The sequence below is a fragment of the Siphateles boraxobius genome, unplaced genomic scaffold (assembly GCF_051911475.1).
Source record: "Siphateles boraxobius isolate OS27281-9 unplaced genomic scaffold, OSU_SipBor_1 12, whole genome shotgun sequence".
Lineage (NCBI taxonomy): Eukaryota > Metazoa > Chordata > Actinopteri > Cypriniformes > Leuciscidae > Siphateles > Siphateles boraxobius.
This window is the reverse complement of record NW_027508722.1, coordinates 8562532-8581567: the sequence shown is the minus strand read 5'-3', so window position 1 is coordinate 8581567 and position 19036 is coordinate 8562532. Positions and strand designations below refer to the sequence as shown.

Sequence of the window (19036 nt, the reverse complement as noted above, 5' to 3'; positions counted from 1 at the left end):
CTATCATGCAGCGTTGCGTTTTGTGTGTCGTGCAGAATCAATGTATACTTTAGGAATCTTTAGCAGGGTACTCTTTACAATAAAGTATATATTTGCATACCAGTGTGTATATATTTATTGCAAAGGCCCTTTTAGGTAAATTGCCGGCTTATATTTCTAAGCTCTTACCATTTTATACAAACAGTTATGGTACAAGATCTCAGTTTCACCTTCGACTAAAAGTCCAAAAGGTATCCTCAGAATTTGGTAAACATGATTTTTCCTTTTATGCCCCTTGGGCATGGAATGAGTTGCAAAATATACTTAAACTGGAGTTTTTGACACCTTTAAATACTTTTAAATGTATTTTGAAACCTGCTTTACAAGAGTCTTGTAAGTGATTTGCTTGACCCTATTTTTATCAACTGTTTTGTTTGAGTACTGTTTTGTACTTGTTTTTTATTATTATTTGAAACTCTATGTGCTGCCGTCTTGACCAGGTCTCCCTGGAAGAAGAGATTGTGATATCTCAATGGGATATTTCTGGTTAAATAAAGGATAAATAAATAAAATATTGCAGTAAATAACATAAATTTTCATTTAGTTTTATCTGTAGAGCATAATGTGTGTGTTTCACTGATACCGCAGAGTTGATGGGAGAAACTACAGTGGAAAAAGAGACCAGATCAATATTTTTGGGACTGATCACCGATCACAGGAAGCAGTATCGGCTAAACTATTTGAAGCCTTATTTTTATCATGTAGCATTATTAATAGGGATGGTACAAATAGGATTTTTTTTTACCTCTGGGCCTGAATTTTGTTTTGGAAAATGGTGGAAATGTCCCATTAGGGATGGCTCGATACCACAATTTTGGTATCAGTACGATACCAGAACCTAATACCTCGGTATCGATACTAAATCGATACCACAGGTAAAAAAAAAAAAAAAAAAAAATCTCATTTTAAGTGACACTTAAAAAACACTGCTTGAAACTCTCCACTACCAAAATGTGCAAAGAAAAGGTATCAAAATGTAAAAAAAATAATAATAATAATTCAGTCGGGGAACTTACAGTAGGCTAAATTTTGATTTTGAAAAAAAAAAACCCTGAAATTATACAATTAAAATAGATTAATATCTATAATAATAGATTAACATATAATAATAATAATAACTAGAATGTACATTTCTGGAAGAAAATGTGAAGTGGTGCTTGCAGTGGCAAAACTCGCCACTCGGTTGCCAGGGTGTGGTACATGATTGCATACGAGCCAACAAACATGTCTGTACTATGTTCTGGTGCTGAGATATGGCTTATTCATGTTGTTCAGGTGGTTGCTAGGGCGTTGCTAAGGTGTTCTGAGTGGTTGCTAGGGTGTTTTGGGTGGTTGCTAGGGTGTTCTGGTTGGTTGCTAGGGTATTTTGGGTGGTTGCTAGGGCGTTGCTAGGCGGTTGCTAGGGTATTCTGGATGGTTGCTATGGTGTTGCTAGGTGGTTGCTAGGGTATTCTGGGTGGTTGCTAGGGCGTTCTTAGGTGGTTGCTAGGGTATTCTGGGTGGTTGCTAGGGCGTTCTTAGGCGGTTGCTAGGGTGTCCTGGGTGGTTGCTAGGGTATTCTGGGTATTTTGGAATTTTGGGTGGTTGCTATGGAGTTGCTAGGCGGTTGCTAGGGTATTCTGGGTGGTTGCTAGGATGTTGCTAGGTGGTTGCTAAGGTATTCTGGGTGGTTGCTATGGTGTTACTAGGTGGTTGGTAGTTGTCACAGATGGTTACTATTGGAGTTCTTAGCACTTTCTTGGCATGATTTAGCACTTACCTAATCGCTATTAGCATGTAGCTATTCACAGCTATCATGTGTAGCATGTTGGAAGCCCTGTTTGCTAGCATGAGTCAAAAGAGCCAAACCACATCTCTATACGATGTTCTGATGCAGAGATATAGGTCTTGCAAAATGGTTGCTAGGGTACTCTTTGGTTGCTAGGGAATGGCTTGGCAGCTGCCAGTCATCAAAGTCCAAAGGTTGCTTGTCAGTATGATTGATATAAACCAACTCCCATGCCTCTGTGACATTCAGAATGGAAGATATCCCTCTATAGATTTTAGTTGCTAAGGTGCTCGACAAAAGTTGCTAGGCAGGGGCTACGTAGTGTTGAGGTGATTCATTATTGGTTGTTTACTGCCCCGAGTCAAACGAGTCCACCCTTGTGTTTCTATGACACTTCTATCCGGAGATATCCTTTTGATCTCTTTCAATAGAAGTCTATGGAACTTGTTGCTAAGGTGCTCTAAATTGTTGCTAGGGCGTGGCTTAATAGCTTCACAATGATCCTGAGAGACTGATTGGTCATCTGAGTAAAATGAGCCCGTCCCCTTGTCTCTATGACACTGTGATCCAGAGCTATGTTCAATACAAAATCCCTATGCAATGTGTAGAACGGCCCATTTCATGGGCCGTCCTACACCATAGTAAGTCAATGGGGCAACTTTGAGCAGCTCCTGACCCCCAGGGGTGCAACTTTTACCCCATTGTGAGATATGTTCTTACAGAACCTGTCAGCCTTTTCAAATGTGGCAAATCACACGTTTCTGTGAATCTGATTTCTGAGCTATGACTCGTCAAAATTTGTTGCAATGTTAACCCTCTGGGGTCCTATGTGTTTTTGGGGTCCTGGAGGTGTTCTGACATGCTCTAACATTTGTGCTTTTTTCAGTTATTTATAAACATGTTAATGGCAAAGGTGTAAATTCACTCTATATAGCACAAACAGGGCTACCATAATATGTTAGCAAGATGTATGTACATGTTTGTATTTTTGAGAGAATATTGTTTATGCATGGTTATTGAAAAAACTAAAACTTAAAGTCTCTGAAATAAGGCCACAAAACACATACTAAATATGTGTCCACAAGACTTTTGACTAATGGATGTTCTCGCCTAGGATTTTTGCTTCAAAATGATCTGAAAATCATCCTTCCAAATCATTCACATAAAACAATCCATTGATTTAAATTTAGTAAAACACTTTTTGTTTGGAAAGGCAATATGCGAAATGGGCGTGACTCATGTATAATGGTCTGATTCACACCTGAGAAGACAAAAGACCTGCTTAATGAGCCTGCATAATGAGCTTTTCACATGTGTGTCACTGAGCCACAAGAAAGAATACAAGGACACAAGAAAAGAAATGTGTATATATACTACAAAATTGGTTCACAGTTGGAAACATCTATAAAAAAATAGTATTTTTCCACTTGTATTTTTGCTTGCAAATTGTATAATATCCAAGGTGAACATTTCTAGTAATTTTGTAGTTAATTCTCATACTGTATTTTCAGAAAGTTTTGGATATGTATCCTCTCCCCAAATTTGTTACTAATAAAACACAATACAAATAATTTGAAGAGAAGGCTTATATTGACCTTTTAAGATTTTGTTTACATCTACCTTGTAAATATATTATTTGCTATTTTATTAAAAAGGTTACAATTACAGCAACAATTAAAATAACAATATTTCAAGTGTAATATTTCTTTGTAAAAACTAAAGTATAAATTTTATCATACATATTTCGAAGTTAAGGATTCATTAGTTTGAATAAAGCCTACATTGGAACAAACACTATAATAGCATCCTAGTTGATGACTTTATTTTTGACAAAACAAACATAGCCTAATATATTTAACATTTGAGCAGAAATTGGTGAACAAAAGCTTATTCAATGTGGCAGTAGTCTATAGTTTAGGCTACAGTAAACAGTTGATAATCTATCCAAAACTAGTCAACGAAATGTTGTCTTTCATATTTCTTCTGTAACATAGGCATATCGTTTGTTGTTTTTATGATAGCCTATATTAGGGCATATAAATAGGGCATATTTGCAGTTTAATACGTTGCTAATACAAAGAAATTTTAACGTTATTTCAACATATTTCGGTCGATTTTCACTCATCTCAGTATAGCAATAGGGTTTGGTAAAAACTGTTCAGTTTATTCATTCACACACAGACGCGATTCATATTTAAACAGTCTTTTTGCGGTTTACATACACTGATATCGCAATTAGAACACTAATAAAAAAACTTACTTCTCAGATGGATATTTCATATTTCTTTGTAAAAACTAAAGTATACATTTTATCATACATATTTCAAAGTTAAGGATTCATTAGTTTGAATAAAGCCTACATTGGAACAAACACTATAATAGCATCCTAGTTGATGACTTTATTTTTGACAAAACAAACATAGCCTAATATATAACATTTGAGCAGAAATTGGTGAACAAAAGCTTATTCAATGTGGCAGTAGTCTAGTTTACAGTAAACAGTTAATAATCTATCCAAAACTAGTCGACGAAGTGTTGTCTTTCATATTTCGTCTGTAACATAGGCATGTCGTTTTTTGTTTTTATGAGCCTATATTAGGGCATACATATTAATTTGCAGTTTAATACGTTGCTAATACAAAGACATTTTAACGTTATTTCAACATATTTCAGTCGATTTTTACTCATCTCAGTATAGCAATAGGGTTTGGTAAAAACTGTTCAGTTTATTCATTCACACACAGACGCGATTCATATTTAAACAGTCTTTTTGCGGTTTACATACACTATGATATCGCGATTAGAACAATAATAAAAAAAAAAACGTATCAGATGGATCCGTTGCTCCTCGAAGTGAAAAAAAAACAGTACATGTTCTGAGGTAAATGTCCCAGGATTATTCCTCACACAGCCTCGCAAGAAGAAATAGTACATTAATCTGATGATTACATTTATTGTGTTATCGCGTTTATGAGGGGCGTTTACACTTTGCATGTGTTGCTTCAGATCATTTGCGTTTGAATACCGCGCGCTCTCCGTGGGCGTGTCAGATTAGCAGAATAATGAGCTAAGAGAACGATAATGAGATCGGCTGACACCTCTCTCTTTTTTAATAGATTACATAAACAGAGAATATTTATTTTAGTTTTGAATTAGATATTTTAAAAGTACAAACTTAAATGATAATAAAGATATATTGCTCGTGCTTGTGTGAATAGTATTCACTGAGCTTTGTTTAAGTTTAGAGACATGCACCAGAAAAAAATTTAACGGAGACAGAGAGGCAGAAAGCACACCCTGTTTATTTTCTTCATTTTACAAAAGCACACGGTTTTGATGTTAATGTGAGTGTACACAAAAAAAAAGAAGACCCTCTATAGTTTATAATCATGTGTTGATTTTATTTATATGACCAAAAATGACGGAGTATTTTAAGTCTATGTTGTTGCTATGTGGAAAAAAAACAGCAAAACGCGCCGGCGCGTTTCTCGACCCCAGAGAGTTAAGTCTATGGGATTTTTTTGGGCGCTTTTTTGCCCCTGGGGCAATTACCGTACCCCCGATCTCTTAGAAAAGATGTAGCACACCTCTCCTCAATAAGCCACACGATTTGACGCCTTTCTCAGGGGTCTGTGATGTCATCATGTATTTTTTATAACATAGTAAAAGATAGTTACTATAGAGTTATTATAGAGTTCTTAAAATCGTAGTGCCTACGGTTGCTAGGGTGCTGTAATTGGTTGCTAGATTGAGGCTATGAAGATTTTAGACCATTACTTATTGGCTGCTTGATAATATAAATCCTCTGAGGGAGAGAGAGAGGGAGAGAAATGCAGGGGTGTCAGGCCCTTTGTGTCTGTTTGTGTGAAAAAGTCGGTTGGGATTTGAAATTCTGAACATTCCGCAATGTTAAGTCAATGGGATTTTTTTGGCCGCTTTTTCGTCCGCTGTGCGAACATCGTACACCCGATCGCTTAGAAAAGTCATAGCACACCTCTCCTCAATGAGCCGCACGATTTGACGCCTCACTCAGGGGTCTGTGACAAAATTTGCGGGACGAGTTACGCGCCAAACTTTGTCCAGAATAATAAGAATAAGTATAACTAGAATGTACATTTCCAGAAGAAAATGTGAAGTGGTGCTTGCAGTGGCAAAACTCGCCACTCGGTTGGTAGGGCGTTGCTAGGCGGTTGCCAGGGTATTCTGGGTGGTTGCTATGGTGTTGCTAGGCGGTTGCTAGGGTGTTCTGGGTGGTTGCTAGGGTGTTGCTAGGCAGTTGCTAGGGTGTTGCTAGGGTAGTTGCTATGGTGTTGCTAGGAGGTTGCTAGGGTATTCTGGGTGGTTACTAGGGTGTTGCTAGGCGGTTGCTATGGTGTTCTGGGTGGTTGCAATGGTGTTGCTAGGCGGTTGCTAGGGTATTCTGGGTGGTTGCTAGGCGGTTGCTAGGGTATTCTGAGCGGTTGCTATGGTGTTGCTAGGCGGTTGCTAGGGTGTTCTGGTGGTTGCTAGGGTGTTGCTAGGCAGTTGCTAGGGTGTTCTGGGTAGTTGCTATGGTGTTGCTAGGCGGTTGCTAGGGTATTCTGGGTATTCTGGGTGGTTGCTATGGTGTTGCTAGGCGGTTGCTAGGGTGTTCTGGGTGGTTGCTAGGGTGTTGCTAGGGTGTTCTGGGTGGTTGCTATGGTGTTGCTAGGGTATTCTGGATGGTTGCTAGGGCGTTGCTAGGCGGTTGCTAGGGTAATCTGAGTGGTTGCTAGGGCATTGATAGGGTATCCTGGGTGGTTGCTAGGCTGTTGGTAGGGTGTTCTGGGTGGTTGCTAGGGCGTTGCTAGGCAGTTGCTAGGGTGTTCTGGGTGGTTGCTAGGGTTTTGCTAGGGTAATCTGGGTGGTTGCTATGGTGTTACTAGGTGGTTGGTAGTTGTCAAAGATGGTTACTGTTGAGTTTGTAGCATTTTATTGGCATGATTTAGCACTTAGCTAATCAATATTAGCATGTAGCTATTCACTGCTAGCATGTGTAGGATGTAGCAAGTCCCGTTTGCTAGCATGAGTCAAAAGAGCCAACCCCCATCTCTATACGATCTTCTGATGCAGAGATGCAGGTCTTGCAAAATGGTTGCTAGGGTACTCTGTTTGGTTGCTAGGGAGTGGCTTGGCAGCTGCCAATGATGAAACTCCAAAGGCTGCTTGTCAGTATGAATGATATAAACCAACCCCCATCTCTATACGATGTTCTGATGTAGAGATGTAGGTCTTGCAAAATGGTTGCTAGGGTACTCTGTTTGGTTGCTAGGGAGTGGCTTGGCAGCTGCCAATCATGAAACTCCAAAGGCTGCTTGTCAGTATAAATGATATAAACCAACTCCCATGCCTCTGTGACATTCAGAATGGAAGATATCCCTGTTTGGATTTTGGTTGCTAAGGTGCTTGACAATGGTTGCTAGGGCGTGGCCAGTAAGTGTTGAGGTGATTCAGGATTGGCTGTTTGCTGCCCCGAGTCAAACGAGCCCACCCTCATGTTTCTATGACTCTTATATTCTGAGATATCCCTTTGATCTGTTTCGATGGAAGTCTATGGAACTTGTTGCTAAGGAGCTCTAAATGGTTGCTAGGGCGTGGCTAGATAGCTTCACAATGATCCTGAGAGACTGATTGGCCGTCTGAGTAAAATGAGCCCGCCCCTTTGTCTCTACGACACTGTGATCCAGAGTTATGTTCAATATAAAAGCGGTTTCTATGGTGTAGGACGGCCCATTTCATGGGAAATGCCATAGGCAAGCACCACTAATAATAAGTATGCACAATAACACTAGTGTTGCTTTGCCATAGGCAAGCACCACTAATAAGTATGCACAATAACACTAGTGTTGCTTTGCCATAGGCAAGCACCACTAACTAGAAACAGAGCATTTCCTGCGGAACATGCGTGTGAATGCTTAAAATGCTTAACTGAAATGCAAAGAAAGAAAGAAAGAAAGAAACAAAGAAAGAAACAAAGAGAAAGAAAGATGGATTAGTTAGAAAGAAAGAAAGATGGATTAGTTACAAAGAAAGAAAGATGGATTAGTTACAAAGAAAGAAAGATTAGGTAGAAAGAAAGAAAGAAAGATTAGGTAGAAAGAAAGAAAGAAAAAGAAAGAAGGATTAGTTAGAAAGAAAGAAAGATGGATTAGTTAGAAAGAGAGAAATATGGATTAGTTACAAAGAAAGAAAGATTAGGTAGAAAGAAAGAAAAAAAGAAAGAAAGAAAAAGAAAGAAGGATTAGTTAGAAAGAAAGAAAGATGGATTAGTTAGAAAGAAGGAGATTAGGTAGAAAGAAAGAAAGATTAGGTAGAAAGAAAGAAAGAAAGATAGAAAGAAAGAAAGAAAGAAAGAAAGAAAGAAAGAAAGAAAGAAAGAGAAAGAAAAAGAAAGAAAAAGAAAGAAGGATTAGTTAGAAAGAAAGAAAGATGGATTAGTTAGAAAGAAAGAAAGATTAGGTAGAAAGAAAGAAAGAAAGATTAGGTAGAAAGAAAGAGAGAAAGAAAGAAAGAAAGAAAGAAAGAAAGAAAGAAAGAAAGAAAGAAAGAAAGAAAGAAAGAAAGAAAAAGAAAGAAGGATTAGTTAGAAAGAAAGAAAGATGGATTAGTTAGAAAGAAAGAAAGATTAGGTAGAAAGAAAGAAATAAGGATTAGGTAGAAAGAAAGAAAGAAAGAAAGAAAGAAAGAAAGAAAGATAGATTAGTTACAAAGAGAAAGAAAGAGGGAGGGAGAACAGGAGAAGCAGAAGCATAAATGCAACAAAAACCTGTAAAGTTCCTTCAGAAAAGAGCTCAGTGACTGTGCACCAATCAGAACACAGGACCAATTATGTTTGTCTCCCTTTGATCTGTGCCCCTTTGATCTGTGCTAATCAACATCGCCTGTGCAATCAGCTTTCCTATTTAGACAGAGGGCAAAAATCGCTGATACTTGGCCTCGAACAAACCTCCCTAGAGACAAAACTATAGGTTATATCGGCGAAATGACCTGACCGTGAGCGAGACAAGGCCTTTGTGAACGATGTGATGTATTTTTTGTGTGGATAGAGTTGAAAAAAGAGACCACTTTGGCAAGTTGAAAAACTAGTGATCAGAGCATTACGGACCAAAGTTTGACCTGAATTTATAATTGCTGCCAATGGAGGATTGTCTGTCACTCTTGTCCTTTGGAAGGACACAGAGGAAAAACTGTAAGTCCGAGGGATTTACTAAACACACGTGAGGAAGCACAACAAAAATACCTACGTTTCAAGTATAATTACATGCCCGAAGAGTTAAAATTGTGGCCAGGCCAGCGATTTAAAAATTATTTTTTACGATTAGTTTTCAAGCTGGCTCACTCTAGCAGATGACATCACGTGCTCTAGCTCTGAACAGTCTCTCTCATCCGCTTCCATTAAAATCTGAGAAACGGCTTGAAAAACTTCATGAGACTAAAGTAGAGATTGTGAAAAAAGTATAAAAGATTTCAAAAAGTTGAATACAACGTTAATAGCTTAAAGATTTCTCAACATTTTAAAGTTGAAATGACAAAAATAGCTGAAAGTATGCAGAAGTATTGGGCTTTGAAAGCAGAAGGAGCATAAAGCAGGATTTGAAGAATTCTCCATTGACTTACATGTTAAAAAAAATGCACAAAAAGATTAATAATTTAAAAAGTATAAAAGTTATAAAAAAGAAAAATAATAGCACACATGTCCTTGAAAAGCTGAACATTTTGATACTTGAATGGTTTTTGTAGCACAAAGTAGAGAGGAGTTGAAAGCGACCACGGAAGAATACGGAATAATAATAAAGATTTGGATTTCAATAGTGTGAATGCTTGAAAGCATTCACACTAATAATAAGTATACACAATAACAATAGTGATGCCTTGCCTTTGACAAGCACCACTAATAATAATAGAATAATGACATTACATGTAAACCATTAGCTGTCATGCATCAACAGAGAATTATCAACATTTATTGCATTTATTCATCTTGGTTTTGTTATAAAGTAATGTTAACATGCTAAGCATGTATTAGTATATTTAATTTGCTAGGTCATTTAATTACTGATTGATATATATTAATAAATGCTATAATACTGTTAGGTCAGGTTACCTAATGAATGTTGACAAATGTAGCTTAATTGTAATATTAGTAATATTCATATTACTACTATTACTCTCTCTTTGGCTTATTCCTCTAGGGGTCGCCACAGCGGCACTAATATGCCATTCATTTTACTATAGCGTGTCATGCAAGCAGATTTGAGCTTCCGTGTTTACCGTATCATATATAATTGATAAGCTCTTACGTATGTGCGCTGTTCAGTGTTCAATAAAAGTCTAAATTAAATCAGTTGAATGATGGACTAACCTGTCGATCTCTGAACTCTTTGAACAAGTCAAGATGAGCAACGGTTAAGTCAAGTGCTATAAGCAGATTTGATGTGTTGCCTCCCCGTTTGCAGAGTGGTGCATTGAGATCTGTTTCTTTACTTTTCTCATTACTTTTGTTGGCAAAGTAATGCCTTATTTCACTCATACTGCTCTCTCTATTTATTAATTTCGGGCGTGTAGAAATTCGTTTGATCCATCGTGTTCCTCTGTTGTCACCGTTTGCCGGTTTCGCGTGACCCGCGTCAGTTTAGGTAGCGCACTGCCGCCTAGCGGTGAACTTCGAAACAACAGTGCATCAAATACCGAATTGAACAAAATTATGATATTGTACCGTTTGAAATATAATATATACCGGTATTTTTGCAGTACCGGTATACCGCGCATCCCAATGTCCCAGGTGGCTCTATTGTGGGGAATATTTTTTTTTAATTTGTAGATATAAAAAAAAAAATATTGTCTCACCTAAATGTTTGATCACACATTTTATTTTTACAATGTGGAAATCGTATTGCACAATAGCTTACACACAGCACACGCCTGCTTTCAAACTTTTCAAACAAAAAAAGACACGTAATAAAGATCAAATAAACAAATGACATGCAGTAGCACAAATAAATACAATATTTAGTAAGTTCATTGCCTTTATGCAAAACAAAGTATGAAATATGACATGGACATAAGATTCACCCAGACCTCACCCTGACAACTTACATTTCTGTTAGTATTTTACCAATCAAAATATTATGGAGAATGATTGCTCTGCAGTAAATGGGGAAATCAGAGTGTTCAGACGCGTTGCCATACTGATATCCGTCATGATGTTTATAATTTCCTCTCTCTTCCACAGCTGTCTGAACGCTTGCACATACTGCAAAACCAAACACGCCAGAGGGGATCTGGCCAGTTACCCCATAGAGGAGCTGGTGGAGAGAGCCAGGCAGTCTTTTCAGGGTGAGTCTGACTGTTTGATTTTTAAATTCTGAAGTCAGAGTGATCACAAAATACTACATGGAAATGATGTTTGCTTAACATTTACTCTAATTACTTTGTCTAAATTAAATTTAAAGGTGTCATTAAGATTGTTCAATTTATAATAGTACCCGAGCAAACCGCAACCACAATAGTTTAATGACATTTACTGAAGTACATAAGCTTCAATCGTCTGACAGAGATCAGCCCATGATTTCTATGAATGATATGAGAGCTAGGGCTGAAACAACACAGATTATGTAAATATGTTGATGCATCTCCTGAAGCAGATGCTAATGGTTAGAATTGCATCATGCGTTATAAGGTTGTTTATACAGCTTTTTATTTTATTTTATTTTATACAACTTTTATTTTTTTGACCCAAACTGACATTTTTGGTGCTCACAACTGCATTCTGGGAAAACATGCGGTGTATCAAAGGAACAGCAGTGGACGTTATATGATGTAGAATATATTCTCAATTGTACATCTTTATCATGATACTGTCGCTATGGGGATTATACAGGTGTGACTTCAGATGTTCATTCATACAGATATGTATTCAAACAGCTTCTTTAATCTGCTGAATGTTTAACGCAAAACATATTAAGACTCACACCTGTAAGCAAATGCTGCCGTCAATCCCAAACATTGGCTACGTTTACATGCACAACTTTTGTTTCAATCGGACTGAATTCATTCCGATTGGTGAATCTGAATGTAGTGTTTTCATGAACGCTAAACAAGTGATCGGGTTGATGTGCGCGTTTATGTCACAAGCTTTAAATCGAAATGGATTTTTTGACATGCGCACACTGCAAGAATATACAGAGTTTCTTGCTGTTTGGGCATACTAACTATTCTCCTACATTGGTTCTTTATTTGTTTTAAACAGCAGACTTAATATTTATTCATTTCTGGTCATAATTTGGAGGCAATGAGTATATGAACCGTTGTGCCATTCTGCTTATATTAATCATGCAGTAAAAATGCCCCTCCCCGCTCCCAAAACCCAGTCGCCTGTGGATGAGAATCTGAAACATGGACTGGTGGGACGTTGTCCTGCTCCACTTCACAGACGCTGAGTGAAAGGAGAATTTTAGAATGACAGGACACTCATTTATAAGACACTTTATTCAAAAGGGTCAACAGCTCGTTCCGCGAGTCATACGTCATCACGTTATTTCAACTTCATTGCACATGCACAGTTCTTTCAGTTTCGGTTTTCAATCCGATCAAGTGTTTACATGTTCTCTCGATCGGATTTGAAAAGGAATAACCCACCCCTTTCAATCGGATCGATTAGGTGTTTACATGATGGCTTTTCAGTCCGATTGAGCCGTCAATCCAATTACTAACGGATTATTTGGTTGCATGTAAACGTAGCCATTGACTGACAATGCAGCCTTCATGGATGTTTGCATTACTGATAGATACCTTTTAATTCTTGGCACTTTTTTTTTTTTTTTTTTGGTAAAGTATTTTTTTGATATAAAATGTTTTAGTAAAAAGCTGAAAGATTAGTGGCAGAATTTATGGCTCAAATTTATTAGAGTTGGGGATATATTAATTACCAAAATCATCTAAATAAATATATTATCAAAATAAAGTTGCAGCCCTAGTTTATACGAACGTGTCAGTAATGTCTCATGGCTCCTTGTCAGTTTGACATGTAAGCAGGCCGTTTGTGGCCGTCCGGACCATGAGAACATCATCTTATTACAAGAGGAACTTGGGATGTTTGAGCGTCAGAAATGCATTGAGCAACGTGTGCCTTTTATGGATGTGTGTGTTTGTGTGTGTTTCTCTATTACTGTGCGAGTGCTCGTGGTGTCACAGCAGACACATGTGCTCCACACGTTTGCTAGTGTTGACCGTGTACATCTGACAGAAGCTTCAGTAGTATGCAGCAGATCGTACAGTGTGTGAGACAAAGAGCAGTCCTGTCTGAGCATGTGCACTACTGCACATTAAACACTGATGGAAGTGGAGTATAGGATGTGTAGGGTTGAAAATAATCAAAGATGTTTGAAAATGAAGAAAGACATTTGCTTTACTGTTTCAACCCCCCTCTATTTCTTACCACAATGACCATTTGGAATTCCTAAAGACAAAGAGGTGTTGGTGTTTATCAAGACCTGAAGGTCAAGGTGTGTACATAAATGGTCTGCTAATTGTCACATGTTTAGTATGGTGAGGGAAGTTTCCATCCTCTGATTGGTCAGTTTGAATGTCTCACTTTGAGTGCGATCCGGCCGCTCATTTGCACAAAACAGTGCGTGGTGGCTCGAGAACGCAAACCATGAAATAGGTTCCAAGATACAAGCCTTGGAAAATTTATAATGGGGTGCAACGGATCAAAAAACTCACGATTCGGATCGTTTCTCGGATCAGAGTCACGGATCGGATAATTTTTCGGATCAGCATTAAAAAAAAAAACAAGACAAGACAAATAAACACAAGTTTTGTCTTTTTGTTTATTAAAACTTTTAAATTATTTAATTAAAATATATAAAATCAACTTAAAGTGCACAAGGCATAATATCTTCTTAACATAATTAATGAAAACCAACTTAAAGTGCAACATTAATGCACGATAAAAAACAGATGCACAATCTTTTCGCTGAAGTGGGTCGGCGACGGGATGTCGTAACGTGGCTCAAGCACTTTCAGCATGTTTTTAAAGCCCTCTTTTTGCACAACCGAATATGGCCTCATGTCTGCACCTATAAACACACCGATATTTTCACATATATTGCAACACCTCCACCCTTTTTTAGTCGGTCTGTTCTGAATAAGTTGTACTGATAAAGTAGTGAAATACATATCAATATTTGCATATGATTTAACAGTTTATTGTCATACATATCAAAAATCTAAACGATGTGCATCATACCTGAGACCTGGGTGAACAATATACAGTAGGTTTTATGACTGTAAATCATTGTCTTCGAACGCTATTGAAGTTAAAAAACGTTTAATCCATTGCCGCATGTAACTTTAGAGACGGTCCCTAAATAGGCGAATATCGAACGTCCGTCAAACCAACTTCATTCCAGTCAAGTCATCTTCATTTATATAGCGCTTTTAACAATGTAGATTGTTTCAAAGCAGCTTTACAGAGATTAACATACAATTTAAGGTAACAGAGATTGGTTTGGTTTTATAGTGGTTCTTGAATAATGATTTTTCCAGCTAAAGTTAGTTTTGATTGATTCACTTCCGTCTAAATGATCATTTGTTATTAAATTGGGGCCGCTAAGACGACACCGTTCTCTCTAAACAGACTTTAAACGCGTGTGATAGACGCTGATGGCATTCACATGCGCATTAAGAATTGAGTCCGTAGTTATGTACGTTTGAATATATGTGTGCAGGTTTGTAATTCCTTACAAACCATGCCTAAACAAACTACTTGACTTGTCTATAAATTCTATAAATTTTGATGCAGAATTTTAATTTATTTTATCACTTCGGGTAGGTATGCAAACCGAAAAATTCCACAACGCTTTATCTGTAGAGTGGTATAGGGATCCTCCATAGGGAGAGGCTAGTTGGCACTTCAGCACTGCATTGTCATTGGGTCCAGGCGAAGGTCCTTCGTCAGATCTGGAAACGGCCTGGATCCGGCAGGCTGCTGGAAAACCTCGGGATAAACAAAGACACTAAAATTAGCGTAGATGCCATTCTTCTTATGATGTAACAAGTACATCAGGATTTATGGGAAGTGTTCCCGGTTCCGGCAGACCTAATCTACAGTATGCATCCTAACATTGAATTATAGAAGTCTATAATGTGTTGTGTATGCTAGGTCAAAGAGATGTGTTTTTAGTCTAGATTTGAACTGACAGAGTGTGTCTGCTTCCTGTACAATGTTAGCAAGACTGTTCCAAAGTTTTGGTGCTAAGAGGAAAAGGATCTACCGCCAACAGTTGATTTTGATATTCTAGGTATTATCAACTGGCCGGAATTTTGAGATTGCAATAGACGTGAAGGACTATAATGCGTTAAGAGCTCACTCAAGTACTGGGGAGCTAAACCATTTAGTGCTTTTTTAAAAGCAATATTTTAAAATGTATACAATGTTTAATAGGGAGCCAATGCAGTGTTGATAGAGCCGAGCTAATATACCACCCATAATAACATTAAAATAATCTAGCCTTGATGTCTGTTCCGCATTTGTCTTTGAGAGCATATGACATAATTTAAATGTATTTTTAAGATGAAAAATGAGGGTTTACAGGTACTAGACACGTGACAGTTTTCTAGGTTAATATGTGAGGACGTTTTTTTGTCTAATAATTAGAATCTCTGTTGTCTCAGAATTAAGTAGTAGGAAATTAATAGTCATCCATTTTTATTTTATTTTAAATCAGCTATGCATTCCGTTAATTTTGTGGATTGGTAAGTTTCGTCAGGGTGTGAACACCACACACCAGCTTATTGGTGGAGAGGAGACCGAGTAATGAAGCCAATCATTATGGAGATGATTAGAAGGGCCATGATGATGGGCAGAGGCCAATGGCCAATTTGGCCAGGATGCCGGGGATTTTTAATCACCACAGAGAGTCAGGACACATGGTTTAATGCATCATCTGAAGGACAGTGTTCTTAGACCGCTTAACATAGTGATTGCTATCAGGATATGAGGAGACTTTCAACTACCATAACAAAAAATTATTCTGTAGAGAATCACCTTTAATTACTGTGGTTAAATATACTGACCTTATGCGTTTTGATTTAGTCCCATCAGCAAATGATTCTTCTGTGCTCATTTTGAGTCACTGCAGCTCTTGATGAATTCATCCACACTTCATTTCAACTATTACATTAGGCCCAAACGTGTCCCAGTGAATTCCTCGACATGAAAACACGTCTACACCCGATGCTGAAGCCACATCTCAGAAACGCATCAGTCCCGCGCTGTTTGCACGTACAGTTCTTCACAATCGTTTGCAGCGTGGATCAGAATGATTCAATATGTTCTGAGTCAGTTGGAATTTAGGTTGATTTGTGTCATTGCTGGTTTGTGATCTACATCAGCTTTGAGTGATGTTGCTTTGTCTTTCTCTCTTTGTGGTTATATTGTCTGCTGAACGGACACTCTGAAGTTTCAGTCCAGTCCAATGGTGGTGTATACTGCATGGTGGAGTGATGGACATTAAGGTTAGATTGAGTTTGAGCCTCCTGGACTTAATAATATTTGCTCTTCTGCCAGTCCTCACATTCAAAGGGATTTTTGCAGGAGGATTATTGATCGTAGCGGTAAACGCAGGCTAAGACGAACATATTAATAGCATGTGAAACGACCTTGTCCACTGATGACGCACTTTAAGAAGTTATAATTTATTTAGTGCTACTCATTTATTCACGATCGTTTGTATGCCTGTCGGACATTAAGAAGGCTTCGTTAAGAATGAGTTTGATCCGACCAGTTAACAGGAATGAATCGAAGGCTGTCAAATGAGCTATGAGCTCTGGAGAGCGTATACTCATCATCACACATTACATCAGACTCTGAGTGAAAATTATTTTTTCAGGAGTGCCTCAGAAAGCATTTTGAGCAGCTTGAGTGTATCTGAAACTGCTGTTGGTTACCGTTGGGTTTGAGTAGTGCACCGTTAGTCCTGTTTGATCTCTCAGGTTTGTCTCATCGTGAGCTCCACTGTGGTCTATGACGAGCAGAAAAAAACTGTCATTTACATGATAGAGCTGGCCTTTGGGCCAGATTGTGGGCCTTGAGATTGTAGAGATTCTTCATATCCTTGCATGTCTGTCCTCTGAAGATCTGCGGACACACTGGCTGTTTGTTGCGATCCAGTTACATTGTAATGCATTGTGATGTCTTGAATCATGATGTGTATCATGTTAGGTGTCGCTTGCCTTGGTCAACTTGAGGGGCCACTGTCCCATGACTCTTAAATCCGTGATGGACCTTTGCCCTTCTAGAACAAAACATGGAAGAAAAAGCCTCTCTCCAGTTTCAATTACACGCAAGCATAATGACCACTGAGTAGTGCACACATTCATCAATACTCCAGGGCGATCTTTCCCGCCTCTGTCACTTGGTGCCGCTCTATGCAGTGGCTCAGAAAATGTGTTGACAAGCAATCACACAGTTGAAGTTTGGTTTGCGAGCCGCAGTTCTGTGTGAATAAGCACGCTGGCAGACGGTTCTCAAGGCCACCTTATTTGACAGACACACATAGAAACAAGTGTAGTCATTAGAGCTAAAGGAATACTGATATTATGTCCCAGTCACTGAATGATTGCAGGGTCTGTGCAGCGCTGCACTGAATGAACTCCTGTATATTAATGTGTAATGTGTGTTATCAGTTGTAGTTTGTATATGTTTCTCTCATTGTAGAGTCTGTGATATAACTCTCCAGAAAATGAGGATCTTTTTATACAGTAGCTGGTCTGTCTGTCCTGATCAGAACGTAAATATCAACAGTCTTGAGCTCTTGCTGCATGTTGAATGAGCAGTCAGATGTTGAGCGTTTAACGTGAGTGAGTGAGTGAAGATGTACTTGGGTGATTCTCTTTAAAGATGAAAAGATGCTCATGTGTCTTATAATGCTTGACTTCCTCTCTTGTTCTCTTGTCAAGTCACACAAGTTTCTCTCCCAAGGATCATTCTTTTTGCTTTCTTCAGTTTTATCTTCATCACACACTCTCGTGAGCCGAGTAAACTTGCTCCTGAGCTTTAGGTGAACTAGCTACAGTCCTTGTGTGCCATTGCCACAGATCTGTTACACACAGGCAGCTCTTCCTCTCTGCACACCTGTGCTTCAGCTCCACCCACACACGCATTCAGCTGCTCCCATTGGCTGGCCATTGTTGATGTCACTGCCAGCATCAGCTCACACAGGAGCATGTCCGCCTTCTGCCCCTTTCATAGAAGAACAATCAGAGAGGGTCTCAGTTCTCCTTCCCCCCCCCCACTCTGGTTCAGTGTTGAATGGGGCTCTCAGCTCACAGCAGGTTGCACAGAAGGCTTATAATGGGATGTTGTGGTAATTCTTCTCTGCCAGGTGGCCTTCAAGTGTCCGCTGCAGGTGAAGGGACAGGTGCTGCACGCATGCCACCTGCTGTGCCCTCTATGTAGCCTCTGTATGTATACTGCCGTCTCTTAATCACTTGTTCTCTCTGGTTCACTATCCATCTTTCCTATCACTCCTTCCCCCAATCTATTGAGACCCGATAGCTTACATGGAAGCTCCTTCAGAATGTGGGATACATCTGACTGTACGGCTCATTTAATTGCATCTCCTGTTTTACTGTGAGTCATTTAGCTGCTACTCTTATCCAAAGTGACTTATAACACACTTTATTTTTTATGTATTCTTTTATTTTTTTATTGCATAGTGGAGAGAAGACAGGAAGTGATGGACAGAATAGCTGCTTTTCTACTTGAGCTGGTTCGGCACAGCACGATTACACGCTTGGCCAACCTTGTTAAACTGTGCTGGTACAGTAGAATGCATGTGGTGACGTCGCCACTCAGGATTGGTCATTTGTCTGTTGCCTGGCTACCAGTTTCTCTGTAGCTGGCCAATCGTGATTTTTGAGTTAAGTAAGCACAAGTTAATAATAAAAATATCCAATCATCCTTCATTATACAGTCGCTATTTACATCTCATACTGTCTGTAAACTATTGCATTAGCTCTCTTGACGCATTATTGCAAATATGATTTTATACAACATACTTAGTTTAGACATAATATTGATTTTTTTAGCTGTTTTTCCAAACGAAAATAGTTCTAAACAAAGCCACAGCAGAAGCTTAGCTTGTTTCGTTACTGATTGAATCCATGTTTTTGAATGAATCGGTTGAGTGAATGATTCGATGACCC

General features: G+C 38.6%; 1 protein-coding gene across 1 annotated transcript in view; it reads left to right on the top strand.

The window, feature by feature from the left end:
- cdkal1 (CDK5 regulatory subunit associated protein 1-like 1) overlaps window positions 1–19036 on the top strand; it is a 462830-nt gene that overhangs the window by 242692 nt on the left and 201102 nt on the right. The window contains exon 8 of the mRNA XM_077207373.1: window positions 11058–11161. Coding sequence (XP_077063488.1) covers window positions 11058–11161 — 104 coding nt within the window. The remainder of the gene's footprint in view (window positions 1–11057; window positions 11162–19036) is intronic.